General features: G+C 46.1%; 1 protein-coding gene and 1 pseudogene across 1 annotated transcript; one reads left to right on the top strand and one right to left on the bottom strand.

Annotated features, from left to right (window-relative positions):
- The first annotated feature begins 201 nt into the window (after nucleotides 1-201).
- timm8a (translocase of inner mitochondrial membrane 8 homolog A (yeast)) lies at nucleotides 202-2120 on the top strand. Its single transcript, XM_069893800.1, has 2 exons — nucleotides 202-577; nucleotides 1711-2120. Exons 1-2 carry the CDS (start codon nucleotides 227-229, stop codon nucleotides 1867-1869), a joined length of 510 nt encoding a protein of 169 aa, XP_069749901.1. The 5' UTR covers nucleotides 202-226; the 3' UTR covers nucleotides 1870-2120.
- A 13146-nt stretch (nucleotides 2121-15266) lies between these two features.
- The window catches only part of LOC138740726 (magnesium transporter NIPA2-like), a 32128-nt pseudogene continuing 29067 nt past the window's right edge, over nucleotides 15267-18327 (bottom strand).

Raw genomic sequence — 18327 nt, 5'->3', positions numbered from 1 at the left:
CCCCCTAAAATCCCCCTCCACCTCAACCATCCTTCCCCTCAAAGCAACTTACGACAACCCCCGATCCCTGCGGCCCCCTCCCGCCTTTGGGACCCCGCACCCCCCCCCCCCCCCCATTTATTCCGGCGACCGCCGACATTTGTCGATCATTTGTTCTGTATTTTCACCTTTGCTCAAAGATCCACTGTTTGATCTGCTGACATTCAAGGCGGGACCAGGGGCCGCCATGTTGAGGTCCACGTGGGACAAGGTCGCCGCCATGTTGCGGTCTGCGCCGGACCAGGTGGCCAGCATGTTGAGGTCTGCGCGTTGTTTCCGGTTCCGGTGGCGGGGATTGAAGGTCGGAGCGGCAGACACGCTGACCAGGGGTGTCGGAGCCGGCGCCGGGTGGATCGGAGTCGGCGGCGGGGTCAGAGCAGGAGCCGAGCCGAGACGGTCGAGGTCGGGGCCGGGGCCGGGGCCGGGGATGGAGCCGACGGGAATGGAGGCCGACCCGCACCTGCAGCAGTTCATCGAGGTGGAGAGTCAGAAGCAGAAGTTCCAGCAGCTGGTGCACGGGCTGACCGAGCTGTGCTGGGTAACTACCTAACTAGCGGTGTCCAGGGTAGGTAACTACCTACCTAGCGGTGTCCGGGGTGGGTAATTACCTAACTAGCGGTTTCCAGGCTGGGTAACTACCTCACTGGTGGTGTCCTGGGTGGGTAACTACCTAACTAGTCCCTAACTAGCACTGTCCAAGGTGGGTAACTACACAACTAGTGCCTAACTAGCAGTGTCCAGGGTGGGTAACTACCTAACGGTCGGTGTCCAGGGTGGGTAACTACCATCCTCACCCTAACTAGCGGCATCCAGGGTGGCAAACTACCTAACTAGCAGCATCCAGGGTGGCAAACTACCTAACTAGTAGTGTCCAGTGTGGGAAACTGCCTAACTAGCAGTGTCCAGGCTGGGTAACTACCTCCGTCATCCTAACTAGTGTCTAACTCATGGTGTTCAGGCTGAGTAACTACCACCCTCACCCTAACTAGTGCCTAACTAGTGGTGTCCAGGCTGGGTAACTACTGTCCTCACCCTAACTAGTGTCTAACCAGCAGTGTCCAGGGTGGTAAACTACCATCCTCACTAGTGCCTAACTAGCAGTGACCAGGCTGGGTAACTACTGCCGTCACCCTAACTAGTGGTGTCCAAGCTGGATAACTACCACCCTCACCCTAACTAGTGCCTAACTAGCAGTGTCCAGGCTGGGTAACTGCTGTCCTCACCCTAACTATCAATGTTCAGGCTGGGTAACTACTGTCCTCACCCTATCTAGTGGTGTCCAGACTGGGTAACTACTGTCCTCACCCTAACTAGTGCCGAACCAGCAATGTTCAGGCTGGGTAACTACTGCCCTCACCCTAATTAGTGCCTAACTAGGGTGTCTCTGAGAGCAGCTGGCCAGAGTGGTGGAGATGGTTTGATTTCCCCTTGGACCTCCTCACTGCTCTTTCCATTGCTTTCTCCAAAGCAAGAATTAGTGGTTTGTGTTCTTCCAAAGCTTCCCATAATTATCAAGAAACAAAAGCTGCAGATGCTGGCAGCTTGATCAAATGGAGAACCTCTCAAAGGGGTCAGACAAGGTCTTGGGTCGGAACCCTTTATTGGGACCTGTTTAGGCTACAGCTAGTTTTCCCTCTTCTCGTTGTTGACAACTCTCTTCTCCCTGGGTAGGACAAATGTATGGATAAACCAGGCCCACGGCTCGACAGCAGAACTGAAACCTGCCTGGTCAATTGTGTGGAACGTTTCATTGACACTAGCCAGTTCATTCTCAATCGGCTGGAACAGACACAGAAAAGCAAGATGTCTTCGGAGAGTTTGAGTGACTGATGGGGATGGATGTGTGGGAGAGCTGGTGATGCTGGGGATGGGCCCTCCTACAGCAGCAGTGTGGAGCAGGCAGCAGAGCTCTCCAGTGGCAGTGGGAGGTACTGCAGCAACTCCACTGTGTCTGATGACTGGAGACCACTCTTAAAACAGATCATAAATAATGGTAATATGTCTTGAAACAGTTGGAATGCTATCCTAAAATAAAGCATGGTGGAATTTATTTTTAATAAAATTGTGCACAACCAAACCACTCTAATGATTTCAGGGTTGTTTTTGTACAGAGGTCAGTCTTCACTGTGAAACACATACTTGTCTTTTATGATTATCCAGGAGAGACGCAAGTATAGTCACAATCACCAGAGGGAAGATGCTTGGGAAACTGGTCTGAGGGGAGATAAGTCTCCCGGACCAGATGGAATGCACCCTCTGCTTCTGAAAGAAGTAGCTATAGAGATTATGGAGGCATTGAAAATTGGAAAATTGCAAAGGTCACTCCACTCTTTAAAAGAAGGAGGGAGGAGGAAGAAAGGAAATTATAGACCTGTTAGAAGTGGAGATGGCCAGTCAGCAGGGAAAATTGTGCCTGACAAACCTACTGCATTTTTGAGGAAACTTCATGCTGGCTGGACAAAGGAGATGTAGTGGGTGTTGTATATTTGGATTTTCAGAAGGGCCTTTGACAAGGTGCCGCACATCAGGCTGAGAGCTCAGAGAATCATAGGAAGGAAACTAGCACAGGTCTCCATTGGACAATCAGCAGGGAGTGGGAATAAACGGACTCTACTCTGGTTGGTTACCAGTGGTGTTCTGCAGGGGCTGGCGTTGGGGCCACTTTTTATGTTGTATATCAATGATTTAGATTGGGAATAAATGATTTTGTGACCAAGTTTGAGGTGATCTAAAGGTAGGTGGAGGGACAGGTAGGGATGAGGAAACAAGCTTCAGTGAAGCTAGGATAAATGAGAATGGACAGAGAAGTGGCAAATGAAATACAATGTGGGAAAGTGTACGGACGTGCACTTTGGTAAAAGGAATAAAAGAGCCAACTATTATTGAGATGCGGAGAATATTCAAAATTCGTAGGTGCAAAGGGACTTGGGAGTCATTGTGCAGGATAGCCTGAAGGTTAAACTCCAGGTTGAGGTGTTGCTGCTCATATCGAGGAATAGGATACAAAAGCAAGGACTGAGGCACTGGTGAGGCCTCTCTTGGACTATAGAGTACAATTTGGGGTTCTTTAAGAAAGGATGTGCTGGCTTTGGAGAGGAGAATGATTCCTGGAATGAGGGGATTAGCATATGAGGAATGTTTGACAGCTCTTGGACTGGACTTGGAGTTTGGAAGAATGAGGGAGGACCTCATTGAAGCATTTCAAATGTTGAAAGGCCTAGAACAGAGTAGATGTGGCAAAGATGTTTCCCATGTAGGGGTGTCCAGGACAAGAGGGCACAACTTCAGGATTGAAGAGTGCCCATTTAAAACAGAGATGAAGAGGGATTTCTTTCGCCAGAGAGAGGTGAACCACTGGAATTTGGTGTGGATGCCAGGTCATTGGGTGTATTTAAGGCAGAGATTGATAGCTATCTGAATAGTCAGGGTATCCAGTGTTATGGGGAGAAGACAGGAGTGGGGCTGGGAGAGAATAGAATGGCCTACCTCAACTAATGGTTTTCATGGACACGGGGAAGGTTTTGGGTTGAGGGTGGGTGCTCGCTTGAGCAACATTTCATGACCGTGTTCTGTCTTGAAATGTGGCCATCCTGATAAAGGGCCAGTTGGATAGGGTTGCAGGGTTTAGCCCCCAGAGCTATGGAGGGACACTGATATACTTTCCCAGTCAGGGAGTGGAATCTGCAAGTGGTGGTGTTCCTGTTGCCAGCTTCCTTGGCCATTGAGGTCGTGTGTTTGGGAGGTGGTGTCGCAGTAACAGCAGTGTGCTTTGCAGACTGCACACGAGTAGTAATGAATAATCATCAGATTGGGAAATGGGCTGCTTCTGAGTATCTGAATTGGCCCCATACTATAACATAACAATTACAGCACGGAAACAGGCCATTAGGCCCTTCTAGTCCGCACCGAACCAAACACCCCTTTCTAGTCCCACCTCCCTGCACAATGCCCATAACCCTCCATCTTCTTCTCATCCATATACCTGTCCAACCTTTTCTTAAATAATACAATTGACTCCGCCGCCACTATTTCTCCCGGAAGATCATTCCACACAGCTACCACTCTCTGAGTAAAGAAGTTCCCCCTCATGTTACCTCTAAACCTCTGCCCCTTAATTCTTAACTCATGTCCTCTTGTTTTAAACTTTTCTCCTCTTAACGGAAATAGTCTATCCACATCCATTCTGTCTATCCCTTTCATAATCTTCAATACTTCTAACAAATCCCCTCTCAACCTTCTACGCTCCAAAGAATAAAGACCCAATCTGTCCAATCTCTCCCCATACTCCAGATGCTAAAACCCAGGCAACATTCTGGTAAACCTTCTCTGCACTCTCTCCACTCTGTTTATATCCTTCCTATAATTAGGCGACCAGAACTGCACACAGAACTCCAAATTAGGCCGCACCAACATCTTATACAATCTCAACATCACCTCCCAACTCCTATATTCCATGCAATGATTGATAAAGGCCAGCATACTAAAAGCCTTCTTCACCACCCTATTCACGTGAGTTTCTACCTTCAGGGAACGATGTACCATTACTCCTAAATCTTTCTGCTCTTCTGTATTCCTCAATGCTCTCCCATTTACCACATATGTCCTATTCTGATTCTTCTTACCAAAATGAAGCACCTCACACTTATCAGCATTAAATTCCATCTGCCATTTTTCAGCCCACTTTTCTAAGCAGCCCAAATCCCTCTGCAATCCTTGAAAACCTTCTTCATTATCCACTATTCCACCTATCTTAGTATCGTCTGCATATTTACTAATCCAATTCACCACCCCATCATCTAGATCATTAATGTATATAACGAACAACAATGGGCCCAATACAGATCCTTGAGGCACACCACTGGTCACCGGCCTCCAACCTGACAGACAATTATCCACTACCACTCTCTGGCCTCTCCCTTTCAGCCAATGTTCAATCCATTTGATTATCTTAAAATTTATACCTAAAGACTGCACCTTCCTAACTAACCTTCCATGTGGTACCTTATCGAAGGCCTTACTGAAGTCCATATAGACAACATCCACTGCGCTACCCTCATCCACATTCCTAGTCACCTCTTCAAAAAATTCAATCAGATTGGTCAAACATGACCTTCCTCCCACAAATCCATGTTGAGTGCTCCTGATCAGACCCTGTCTATCCAGATGTTTATAAGTACTATCTCTAAGAATTTTCTCCATTAATTTACCTACCACAGACGTCAAACTTACAGGCCGATAGTTGCCAGGCTTCCTCCTTGAACCCTTTTTAAATAACGGAACCACATGCGCAATGCGCCAATCCTCCGGCACTATCCCCATATCTAATGACATTTGAAAAATTACCGCCAGAGCCTCTGCTATTTCCTCCTTCGCTTCTCTCAATGTCCTGGGGAAGATCCCGTCTGGTCCCGGAGACTTATCCACCTTTATATTCTTCAAAAGCCTTAAAACTACACCTTTTGTAATCTCTATATTCCCCATATTTACCCAATTTGCTTTTTTTATCCCACATCTCCCAATATCCTTCTCCTTAGTGAATATCGAAGAAAAGAAACTGTTCAATATCTCCCCCATTTCTCTAGGTTCCACACACAGTTTTCCACTCTGATTTTCTAAGGGACCAATTTTGTCTCTAGCTTTCCTCTTACCATTAACATATTTGTAGAACTCTTTTGGATTAGTTTTCACCCTGCTTGCCATAGTTTTCTCGTACCTTCTTTTAGCTTTCCTAATTCCTCTCTTAAGATTCCTCTTACATTCAATGTATCTTTCAAACATCTCCTTAACTCCATGCTTCTTATATCTAATGTACGCCTCCCTTTTTCTTCGAACCAAGTTTCCAATATTCCTTGAAAACCACGGCTCTCTCAAACCTTTTGCCCCTCCTTTTAACCTAACAGGAACATAAAGCTTTTGCACTCTCAAAATCTGATCTTTAAAAGACTTCCATCTCTCTACTACATCCTGCCCACAAAACAAATTGTCCCAATGCACACCCTGCAAGTCCTTTCGCATCTCCTCAAATCTAGCTTTTCCCCAATCAAAAACCTCAACCCTTGGCCCTGATTTCTCTCTTTCCATAATGACATTGAAGCTGATGGCATTATGATCACTGGACCCGAAGTGCTCGCCAACACTAACCTCCGTCACTTGACCCATCCCATTTGCCAACAGTAGATCTAACACCGCTCCTTCTCTGGTCGGCACCTCTACATATTGTTGTAAAAAACTATCTTGCACACATTTCACAAACTAACCCATCCATTCCTTTCACAGAATGTGTTTCCCAATCTATATGTGGAAAATTAAAATCTCCCATAATTACAACCCTGTGCTTATCACAAATATCTACTATCTCCCTACAGATTTGCTCCTCTAGGTCTCGGTCCCCTCCGGGTGGTCTATAATACACCCTTACAAGTGTAACCTCTCCTTTCCTACTCCTCAGTTCCACCCAAATAGCCTCCGTGGATGTGCCCTCTAATCTATCCTTCCTAGGCACCGCTGTAATATTTTCCCTGACAAGCAATGCAACCCCACCTCCTCTTGCCCCTCCGACTCTATCACACCTAAAACAACGAAACCCAGGGATATTCAGTTGCCAATCACATCCCTCCTGCAACCATGTCTCACTAATCGCTACCACATCATACTTCCAAGTATCAATCCACACCTTCAGCTCATCCACCTTTTTTACAATACTCCTGGCATTAAAATATATGGATTTCAGGGATTTCCCATTTTTTAATCCCTGTTTTCCCTCATCTTTAAGAACAACATTATTTACTTTTCCTGCCAATTGCCCTTCATCTTCTTCCAGAGCATTTCCCTTCTCTATCACCTGCCCATCCATATTCAAATACTTACTACAAACTTTCATTGTTTGCATTCTAACCTTCTCCTTACTGCTCTGTACTATTTTGTTCCCTCCCCCCAACCATTCTAGTTTAAAGGATCCTGAGTAGCCCTAGCAAATACCTCTGCCAGGATTCTGGTCCCCCTGGGATTTAAGTGTAACCCGTCCTTACTGTACAGGTCACATCTCCCCCAAAAAAGGTCCCAGTTATCCAGAAACTTAAAACCCTGCCCCTTACTCCACCCCTTCAGCCACGTGTTAATCCTCCACCTCATTCTATTTCTATTCACACTGTCACGTGGCACAGGGAGTAATCCAGAGATTACCCCCTTTGCGGTCCTTCTTTTTAACTCCCTACCTAACTGCCTGTACTCACTTTTTAGGACCTCTTCTCTAATTCTCCCTATGTCATTGGTACCTACATGTACCACGACCTCTGGCTCCTGTCCCTCCCACTTTAGGATATCTGGGACACGAGCAGCAACATCTCGGACCCTGGCACCAGGGAGGCAAACCACCATCCGGTTCTCCTTGCTGCGTCCGCAGAATCCCCTATCCGTCCTCTTAACTATGGAGTCTCCTACCACAATTGCCCTCCTCTTCCTCCACAATTGCTCCAATCTTGGTATCACTTTGAGAACATTTATTTGCTGAAGGATGTGTTCTTTGGTGTTTGGGTATCTTGGGAGGGAGCCAAGGTGAATCAGTATTCAGAAATTTAGTTTCTGGTAAAACAGGTATCAGTCACACAGCCTGGAATCAGACCCTTCAGCCCAATTTGTCCACACTGTCCAATATATCCCACCCACACTGGAACCATATTCCTAAAAATTTAAACATACATCATGGTGACAGGACCTTTTGGCCCAAAGCCTGTGCTGCCCAATTAACTTATACCTCCCCCCCCCCCCACCCATACGTTTTGAATGGTGGGAAGAAACTGGAGCCCCCCAGGGAAAACTCAGGCAGACATGGGGAGAACATACAAACTCCTTACATACAGCGTGGGATTTGAACCTCAGTCCCGATCGCTGGTGCTGTAAAGATATTGCGCTAACAATGGCACCTCTAAATCCATGTATCCATCCAAATATATTGGTACCTGCCTCAACCAGCTCCACCAGCAGTCCATTCCATATACCCACTACTGTGTGAAAATAAAGTGACCCCTCTGGTTCTTGTAAGATCTTTCTCCCCTCACCTTAAACCTCTGACCTCTAGTTACTGATTTCCCCTACTCTGAGGAAGAGACACTCTGTATTCACGTGTTTCTCTCATAGTTTGTACACCTTTATGAAATCACCCCACATCCTCCAAGGAATAAAACCCTAGCCTGCTCCACCTCTCCCTGTAGCCCAGAACTGCTACCCCATTTACACCCAATTAACCTACACTCCTGGTACGTTTTGAACTGTAGAAGGAAACTGGAGTTACCATAGAAAATTCATACAGACATGGGGATAATGTACAAACTCCTTATAGACAGCATGGGATTCGAACCTTGGGTCTGATCGCTAGCACAGTACAGGTGTTGTGCTAACTGCTACTACACCAAACGTGCTGTCCTAAAATAGTCCAGATAATTCAACTTTTACCTGAGTGTATATGGTATTTGACCAGGCACCATTGCGACGGGAACAACTGCAGTTTAAGAAAATAATTGGACAGATACATGGATAGGATGGATTTCAAGGATATCAGCCAAACTTAGGGAGGTGGGATTAGAGTGGCTGCGATATTTTGGTCGGCAAGGGTAAGTTGGGCTGTTTCCATGCTGTGTGTGACCCTATAAGTGGGAGGAGTTTAAAATTAAGATGCAAAATGTCAGAAATAACTTAATGCAGTAAATGTGAGGTGTTGCATTTTAGGAGGACTAACTGAGGTAGGATTTACGTGGTAAACAGTAGGGCACTGAGGAATGAGGTACAGAAACACAATTCTCTGAAAGTGGCATCACAGGTAGATAAAGAGAGATGTTGGCCTTCATAAATCAAAGGAGCAGGCACCTTGAGAAATAACAGATGCTGGCCGCTGTCAGTGACATCAGGAGCCTGGGTATAAATAGATAAAGCATTGAGCTATTCAAGGCACATTGACAAGGTTAACAACCCAGGGAACCAGAAACCAAGGAGGGAGACTCAAGACAATTTAGGTTCACTGCACAGGAGGCCATATGGCTACAGATGTTACGGGGGTGCATTCGGCAGTGGCTTCGGAGGGGGTGGGGGGGGGGTGATCTCCGCCCCAGCTTCTCTTTCTTGACATGTGTATGTATGTATTTGTGTGTATTTACAGGTCAAATATTTTGTGCACATGACAATAAAATGATCATGAGTGGGGAGAAGGTCACTAGGTCTGCTGTTCGAAGGACCCAACTATTCAGGCTGTTCCCTCACTGAGAGGGATGAGACTACCTGTGACAGAGAACTACAATAATGGGACCAGGTGCACAGCAAGCAGCAGCTCATTTCCCAGAGAGTTCTTGAAGGTATGAATACCTGAACCATTCCTCTAAATCTAGGGGAAGACACCGTGGTTGAAATAAAAACACAAAGCTGGAGAAACTCAACAGGTCAAACAGTGTCCTTTATATAGCAAAAGTAAAGATACAGAACCAATGTTTCAGGCATGAGTCCTTCATCAAGGTATCAGCCCCAGTTGACTTGTTTCACTTGTGACTAGGTGAATAATATTGTGACGAAAGATTCCTGCACACCATTACAATCAGTATCATAAAATATATATTCACTCAGCAGCATTATCAGTCACTTGAATTAAAGCAGTTAGCAGAGTTGAGTGGAGAATACGACTAAACTAAACACCAGTCCCTCGGCAGAGAGAGTAATAAGGATTGTATGCGCTATGGTTTACACCCTGCCTCAACACACTTTCTCAGAAGAGTCGTGGTCCAAGGGCCATTGCAGTGTCACGCAGAATTCTGATGAAGGGTCCCCGAGATGAAAATTTAAACATATAACACGATAACAGGCCATTTCGGCCCGTGAGCCCGGGCCACCCAATTACATCCAATTAACCTACAACCCCCTTACATTTTGCATGGTGGGAGGAAACTGAAGCCTCTGGGAAAAAGCCACACAGACACGGAAGAATGTACAAACTCCTTTCAGACAGTGCAGGATTTGAACACCATTCCCGATATCTGGTGTTGTAATGGCATTGTGCTAACCACTTTGCCAACCATCCCCGTTTCCCTTCCCATAGATGCTGCCTGGCCTGCTGAATGTTTCCAGTATTTGCTGTTTTTGATCAAATCAACAATTGCTGGAGGAACTCAGTGGGTCAAGCAGCATCCATCAGTGGGAGAAAAACAGACAACCTTTCAGCCCAGAACACTTCATCAAGATTGCTTTGGTTTCTGATTTCCAGCTAGTTTGGATAAAGGATGGGGTAAAAAAGTTCCAGAATCTTCCATTGCAGGAACTCCAGGGTCTGATCAGTCTCCAAAGCTCGAAGTATTCAAGCATTGCAACAGCCCCAGCCCAGAGGATGATAGCCTTGTCACTCTACTTTCATCACCATCCCAGCTTACAGCCAAACCAATTTATGGAGAGGGAGCAAAGCACTTTCTTCTGAGTGGCATGGCTGGTGGAGCTGCTGTCTCTTAGCACCGGGACCCTCAACATCACCCCATTCCTCAGCAAGGCGCAGCAGCAGCAGCACTAACATGTGGCCAGGATTGTCACTCTTTCAACTTGTTCAACCACCTCAGATCGAGTGTGTGGGTGTATGTGTGTGTATATAGATGCATGCTGATGAGAGTACGTGAGAGTCTGCGCACGCCTGTGTGCACGCGGATGGAGAATTCAAGGAGCTCTGGGGCGGAGGTGATAACCAGTGCATAGTGTCACAGTGTGGGTCCAACCTGCCAATGCTGACCAAATTGTCCCAGAAGTAAGGCAAAATTTTCTTAGTGTGTCCAGGCCCAAAGATCCCTCAAGGTTGCCATTCAAATTGATCGGGTAGTTAAGAAGCCCAGTGATGTCCTTGAAGAGCCAGTTGATGAAGTAGACAAAGATGATGTGGTCAAACAATAATCATGGTTTTTATTAGCAGAAACTCATGGTACAATAATGAAAGACAATAGATGCATATACAGTTATATCCAAGGGGAGTGTCCTTAATAGTAAAGATAATGCACAGCCAATGTTAGTACAGCAAGGCTTGCCAGAGGGGAGACAGGCAGCTTGGCAGACATTCACCACAGTCTCCCCCCGGCAGAAGAAGGGTTAAAATCAAAAGGACAGCTGCTAGGAAAGACTGAAGCAAGTGATACATGGATACCATGTTTGGGCTTGAGATATTCTAACAGTCAAAATATGCCAGTATCTAGCAAGCAATCAAAATATAATGAAATGTTTTATGAACATGTCAGCCTATCAGGTTGTTTACGAATTCTGATACTTCGTCTCAGAACAGGTGGCTCCTTTGCAACCTTGGGAACTGGTACAGGTCCTGGGTCTGTAGTGTGGGAAGGACTGGCTTCTGGACCCGCTCCAGAATCACCAGCATGAGGCAGTGGAGCCTCAGCATGGCCATCTGAAAGCTGACTCGGGGTCACAGGCTGGGGGTGGGGGGGGGGGGGTGAGTCCAACCTCTCAGGCTCACTCTGAGTAGGGGTGCGAGGAAGGAGCGAACCAGGCGAGGCCAGATCTCTTAGGGGTACAGTGTCAGTACTCCCATCTGGGAATTTAACATGAGCGTAGTTGGGGTTAGTATGCAGTAGCTGAACTGGTTGGACTAAGGAGTCTGTTTTACACGCCCGAGCGTGGGTCTTCAGCAGTACAGTTCCAGGCTCAGATAAACAGGCTGGCAAGTCCATCACAGTTCCTGATTTCCTAGGAAATCATGAGGTGTTTGATTTGTTGCAGTACACAATAAAGACCGAATAGAATGTAGTGCCTTCGGCAGCACCTCCTGCCACCAGGTAACCATGTGTTTTTAAAGCAAGATTAACAGTCTTCCAGACTGCATTAGTCCTTTCAACCTGCCCATTGTCCTGAGGGTTGTAGCTCGTGGTACAGCTGGTGGTGATCCCCTTTCGTAGCAGGGCTCGCTGCTGTTCAGCGCTCATGAATGCTGAGCCTCTATCGGTATGAATGTAATTTGGAAAACCAAAAATGCTGAAAATTCTGTCAAGTGACTTAATGAAAGATGCTGACGAAACGTCAGAGCAGGGTATCGCAAAGGGAAACCTGGAATATTCGTTAATAACAGTAAGGAAATATACATTTTTGTTGTTGGAAGGTAACGGCCCTTTAAAATCTAAGCTAATCCTCTCAAAAAGTCGGTTTGCCTTGATGAGAGTGGCCTCTGGAGCTCTGAAGTATTGCGGTTTGCATTCTGTGCAAACAGGACAGCTTTTAGTCAGTTTCCTGACTTCTTCCAGAGAGTAAGGAAGGTTGTTAGCCCTTATGCAGTGGAAGAATCTCGTGACTCTTGGGTGGCACAGTCTGCTATGGATCTCTTTTAGCCCCTCCAGCTGAGCACCAGCAGCAGATCGTGACAATGCGTCAGAGGGATCATTTAACCTGCCCGGTCTGTACTGGATCTCATAATTATAAGTTGAGAGTTCTATTTGCCAGCGTGTCATCTTATCATTCTTGATTTTACTTTTGTGTTTAGTACTGAACATGTAGGCTACAGATTTCTGATCAGTGACAAGAGTAAATTTTCTGCCGGCTAGAAAGTGTCTCCGTAGTGAACAGCTTCAATAATAGCCTGGGCATCTTTTTCAATGGCAGGATGTTTAAGTTCAGGTCCGCGTAACGTGTGGGAGAAGAATGCCACAGGTCTGCCCTTTTGATTAAGGGTTCCTGCCAAGGCACAATCTGAGGCATCAGTTTCCAATTGGAATGGGACATCCTCGTCAATGGACGAGAGTGCATCTTTGGCAATATCAGCTTTAATTCTCTCGAAAGCCTTCAAGGCCATTGGAGAGAGAGGAAAAGATTTAGTGTCAAACAGTTTCATGGCGTACTCCCGAACCCATTTGCAGTAGTAGAAAAAGAATCCCATACACCTTTTAAGGGCTTTTGGGGGGTGATAACTTCTTAAGGGGGGCCATTCTTTCTGGGTTGGGGTGGATTTCACCCTTGCGGACAATGTAGCCCAGAATGGGTAGCTCTGTTGCGTTGAACACACATTTGCACTTGTTAAATGTATTGTTGAGTTCTTTAGCTGTTGCTAAAAATTTCTTTAAGTTGTTGTGCTCAACCTGTGTTTTCCCACAGATAGTGACATTATCCAGATAGGGAAACGTACCCTGTACTCATACATCCTAACAATCTTATCCATTTCCCTCTGAAACACTGAAACACCATTAGTGACTCCAAAATGTACCCTTTTAAACTGGTATAACCCCCCATCAGCCTCAAAGGCTGTATAGGTAGTTCCTTTTTTTTAATGGGAATTTGGTGATAAGCTGCTTTGAGGTCGATAGTGGAGTACACTTTGTATTGTGCTATCTGATTTATCATTTCATTGATGGGGTAGGCATCCAGGTTAGTGAAACGGTTGATTGTCTGCTTGTAGTCAATAGCCAGTCATTTCTTCATGTGATTTTTCACAACTACCATCTGGGCTCACCATGGACTCATACTGGGTTCAATCACTCCCTCTTTAAGCATTCTCTGGGTCTCAGCTTTGATCAACTCACGATCCTCTTTGCTGTAAGAACGGCTCTTAGTGGCAATCAGCCAATACTCGGGGGATAAATCACTGAAAAGGGAGGGAACTTTGATCTTTAATGTGGACAGACCACAGTAACTAGCACGGGGGATGGTATGTGTGGGTAGTGGCCCACTGAAATTTAACACTACACTGTTCATCTGAGATTGAACATCTAACCCCAGTACTACAGAGGTGCAGAGCTCCGGCATAATAAAGACCCACACATCAGCCAGTTAATTTTTTTTTAAAGACTTAATTTTTTTAAATTTTTCACTGTGAACCATATCAATCAAAATACATACAAACATTTCCCTCTTAAATATACACAATGGCATTTTCTTCCCTTTTCTCCCCCTACCTTCCCTCCCCCCCTTCCCACCCCCATCCAAACCCATTAAATGTTCAACATTTACAATACATATACAATACAATAAAACCATTAAACAATGTCATCACACAATAAAAATAAACAAGAAAATTGTGTCATCTACACAATTCATTACACAATACATTGCACACTGGATCAAGTCATGTCCCTGCAAATTTAAAGTAACTTTACACTTGTCCCATACAGTTTTTGTAAGTTCACTACAAGCCATTGATATCTTTCGGTTCGCTGGATATCTCCGCAAATTTAAGGCTCTTGCAACTCTCGCGTGGATGTAGCTGTCAGCACTCCCTGAGTCTACTAGACAATCAAGAGTCTTACCATTCACCTCCCCCTTCATAGTCGACCGTTCCAGTCTGTAACATCCTCCAAGCTTTGGAGTCAATCGAGCTAACACAGGGGATCTCACCTCGCTGTCACTTGAAGTCGATTCAGCCTGCTCGTCTGAAGATTCCCCCTTTTCACAGTTGTCTTCCATTCCTGCAGCTCCAGGACGCATTTTCTTGGTACTTCTCTTCTTCTTATCAGTGGGAGTACTTTTTGTCTTACACGCTTTAGCAAAGTGGCCGAGTTACCCACAATAGCTGCGGGTAGCAAACTGAGCCAGGCACTTCTGTCTGGGGTGCCAGCTCTTATCACAGAAGTAGCATTTTTCAGGCAGGAGTTTGCCTTTCTTTTCTTCGGGGTTCCAGCACTCCTGGATGTTTCCTTTTCAGTTTCTAGCATTTCACTGGACTGCATGGCACTTCTCAGTGTTTTGGTAGAGTGACTGTTCGTAGGTTAAGGGCTCCGTCTCCAGCAGCCTCTGTCAGATGTAACGAGTCAATCCCATTGACTAAAGCATCCAGCTTCAAGGCATTGCGGTGTTGTTGCACATTGACTGCTCTGACATCACATTCATTTGCCAGTGAGTCGAGGGCCAGTGCATAGGCAGCATCACTTTCCCCGGGTTTCTGGTGTCTAGTCAGCAACTTGTGTTGAGCAAGCACCATATTCTGTGGCGCTGTATAGTAAGCAGTCAGACGTTCCGGGGCAATAGCCAGAGTGGTAGCTCCTTGCGTTACTGCGAAAGGGACCTCACCCAGCAGAGAGTTCAGGTGGCCCCACTGTATCGCCTCATCGACCACGTTGTTTCGAGCCATGTAGTAATCGAAACAAGCAATCCGGTGGTTGAAAATTTCTCTGGCCCTCGGGGCAGACTGGTCGATTATCAGCCGCTCTGGCTTGAGTGCTGCATCCATTTCTGCTAATAAAATCGTAGTGCCAGTTGATGAAGGCGACAAAGACGATGTGGACAAACAATAATCATGGTTTTTATTAGCAGAAACTCATGGTACAATAATGAAAGACAATAAATGCATATACAGTTATATCCAAGGGGAGTGTCCTTAACAGTAGAGATAATGCACAGCCAATGTTACTACAGCAAGGCTCGCCAGAGGAAAGACAAGCAGCTTGGCAGAGATTCACCACAGTCCTGGCCTTCATTAGTCTGTGGATTGAGTTCACGAGCCATGAGGTAACGTTGCAGCTCGATGAAACTCTGGTTCAACCACACTTGGTATATTGCGCACAGTTCTGGATGATTTATTATAGGAATAATGTAACTTTAGAGAAGGTGCAGAAGAGATTTACCAGGATGTGGCCTGGATTGGAAAACATGTCTTATGGTTGACAGAGCAAGGGCTTTACTCCATTGAGCAACAGAGGATGAGAGGAGGCTTATAATATACCAGAGGATATCTGTTTGAGATGAGTGGAGGAAAGTTTGGAGGTGACTCCAGATTTGAGTCTATCTATTTATTTATTTTACGGAGAGAGTGGTGGGTGGGTGCCTGAAATACAGTGGGCGGTGGTGCAGGCTGGTACAATAGGGACATTCTTAGATAGGTATATGGATATAAGAAAAATAGAGTGCTGTGTATGTGTGAAATGGGAAGGGTTAGATTGTTGCTGATGGTCCTGTATGGTGCTGATGTTCTACTTTTTCTGAGAAGGACAAGTGAATTAAACTCTTTGCTGCCATGTATCAAAGATTTAATGGATAGGTTGGAATTCCACATCAATCAGTGTCAGTGTGAGCGATGCCAACATACCATTGGTGCTCACTACAACACAGCCTCAGACATGCAGAGGGAAGGGCTCATCTCTTTCCCTCCGGTTCTAACTATGCTGGGGAACAGAACCCTTTCAGTAGAGCCAGTGCCTCTGGAAGGGGCAAGACCCTCAACTTGAGTCAGGATCACAGGAGAACCCTCTGCCAGCTTGTCCCAGCTGACCAGAAGGGAAGGGTGTGCTCCAACCTGGAGTCACCACCTCAGGAGGAATGCTGAATGAATGAGTGCCAAGCAACCAGAGTGTATAGGAGTAAGCTACACGCCTCAATAAGTTCCACTCCTGTCCATCTCAGCTAGCAGGAGAAACTATGCATCGGTGGCTTGGATTTGGTGGCTGGACATTCCCGTCCCCTGGATTGGCAGAGCTATGGTCCAACCTGCTCCAGGTTCCCCTGAGCTCTTTCTTCCTGAGGAACGGAGGTAGGTTGCCCAGGGTGAAGCTGATGTTCTTGAAGGAATGCAGCAGGAAAATACCAAGTACAATGACAAGGAAGCCACTGATGGTTCCCAGGATGTTGTCGATGGTCATGTGGTACCATTCCTTGAAGAGGATAGCTGAACAGGTCATCACAGCAGTGGTAAAGCAGACATAATAGATGGGCGTTACGATGGAAGTGTTGAAGATATCCAGGGCTTTGTTCAGGTAGTTGATCTGGATGCTGATGCAGATGATTAGGGAGACCAGCAGGATCCAGGTCATTACAGACGACAGCACATGATGACCCATTAACAGTTCCTTGATGGCAATCCCCAGACCCTTGACGCAGGAAACAGAGAGGGAGCCAATGAAGGAGCAGATGAGGATGTAGACCAGGACATTCCTCTGGCCGTAGCGGGGGGAAACCAGCAGGATCAGAGTCAGGCAGGTGGTCATGGCACACACAGCAAACGCAATGAAACCTGCCAGGCAGAAACAGGAGAAACACAAGGACTGGAGGTGCTGGAATGAAAAGCTGGGGGGATTTGGTGGGTCAGTAGAATTCGTTCGGAGGAATAATCTGTCAACATTTCAGGTCAGGGACCCTCTATCAAGACTAAAGTGGGAAGGGAGATAGCAAGTATAAAAGGGGGAAGAGAGGCCAAGAGGTGGCAGGATAGTAGACAGAAGGTGGGAGAGGTGGAGTGGGAATACAGAATTTGTTTGCACCTTTGAAATAACATCAGCATAGTTAAGTTAACTTGATTCAGAGCATTACTGATTTGCATGCAGGTGTGTCAGCCTCCTGTTGTAAAGTTGTTTTGTGTGTAAATAAAGATCTTGGTTTTGTACTAACATGCCCATGATTGCCAATACTTCGAATTTGTTCAACCGACACAAATCTTGAGAGTGTTTGTGTTTAAGTGTAAGAGTGCGAGAGCACAAGAACGAGAGCATGCGCGACAGAGCGTAAGAAAGACAGGGTGCGAGAGAGCGGATGTGGGAGTGTGAGTTGTGCTGCTACGCCAACCGTGCTGCCTCATGTATGTGATTGTGATAGTGTGTGTGTGTGTGTGTGTGTGTGTGTGTGTGTGTGCATACACGTACAATGCAAAGAAGTTCAGAACACTGACCTTCAGCTAGGAAAGATAGCCAGCTGGAAAACTGGCAAATAGAGGAGGCTACAGACAGAGAGGTGGGGATGGGGGATGGGAGTGAATGGGGTGAAGGTAATAACCAGAGCATAGAGTCACAGTGTGGAAACAGGCCATTCAGCCCAACCTGCCAATGCTGACCAAATTATCCCAGAAGTAAGGCAGAATTTCCTTAGTGTGTGCAGGAACAGAGTGATCTTTGGGTCCAGGCCCATAGGTTGTCATTCAAATTGGTTAAGAAGTCGAACAATGTCCTGGCCTTCATTAGTCCGGGGATTGAGTTCACGAGCCGTGAGGTGATGTTGCAGCTCGATGAACCACACTTGGTGTTAATGCATGGTTCTGGATGCTTTATTATACGAATAATGTAACTTTAGAGAAGGTGTAGGGGAGATTTATCAGAATGTAGCCTGGATTGGAAAACTACAGGATGGAGGATGAAAGAAGATATATAATATCATGAGGGCCATAGATAGGTAGACAGTCAGCACCTTTTTCCTGAGGCAGCAATAGCAAAAAACCATAGCACAGAAACAGGCCCTTTGGCCCTTCTATTCTTTTGCCTCTTCCCTGCAACCGTCCATAATCCTTCACACTTCTTCCATCCATGTACCCTGTCCAAATTCTTGTTGTGTTAAAATTGAGCCCGCATTCACCACCTCAAC

Source organism: Narcine bancroftii, chromosome 8 (assembly GCF_036971445.1).
Source record: "Narcine bancroftii isolate sNarBan1 chromosome 8, sNarBan1.hap1, whole genome shotgun sequence".
NCBI classification, from domain to species: Eukaryota; Metazoa; Chordata; class Chondrichthyes; order Torpediniformes; family Narcinidae; genus Narcine; species Narcine bancroftii.
Note: the sequence above shows the minus strand (reverse complement) of the source record. Positions and strands in the feature narration are given on the sequence as shown.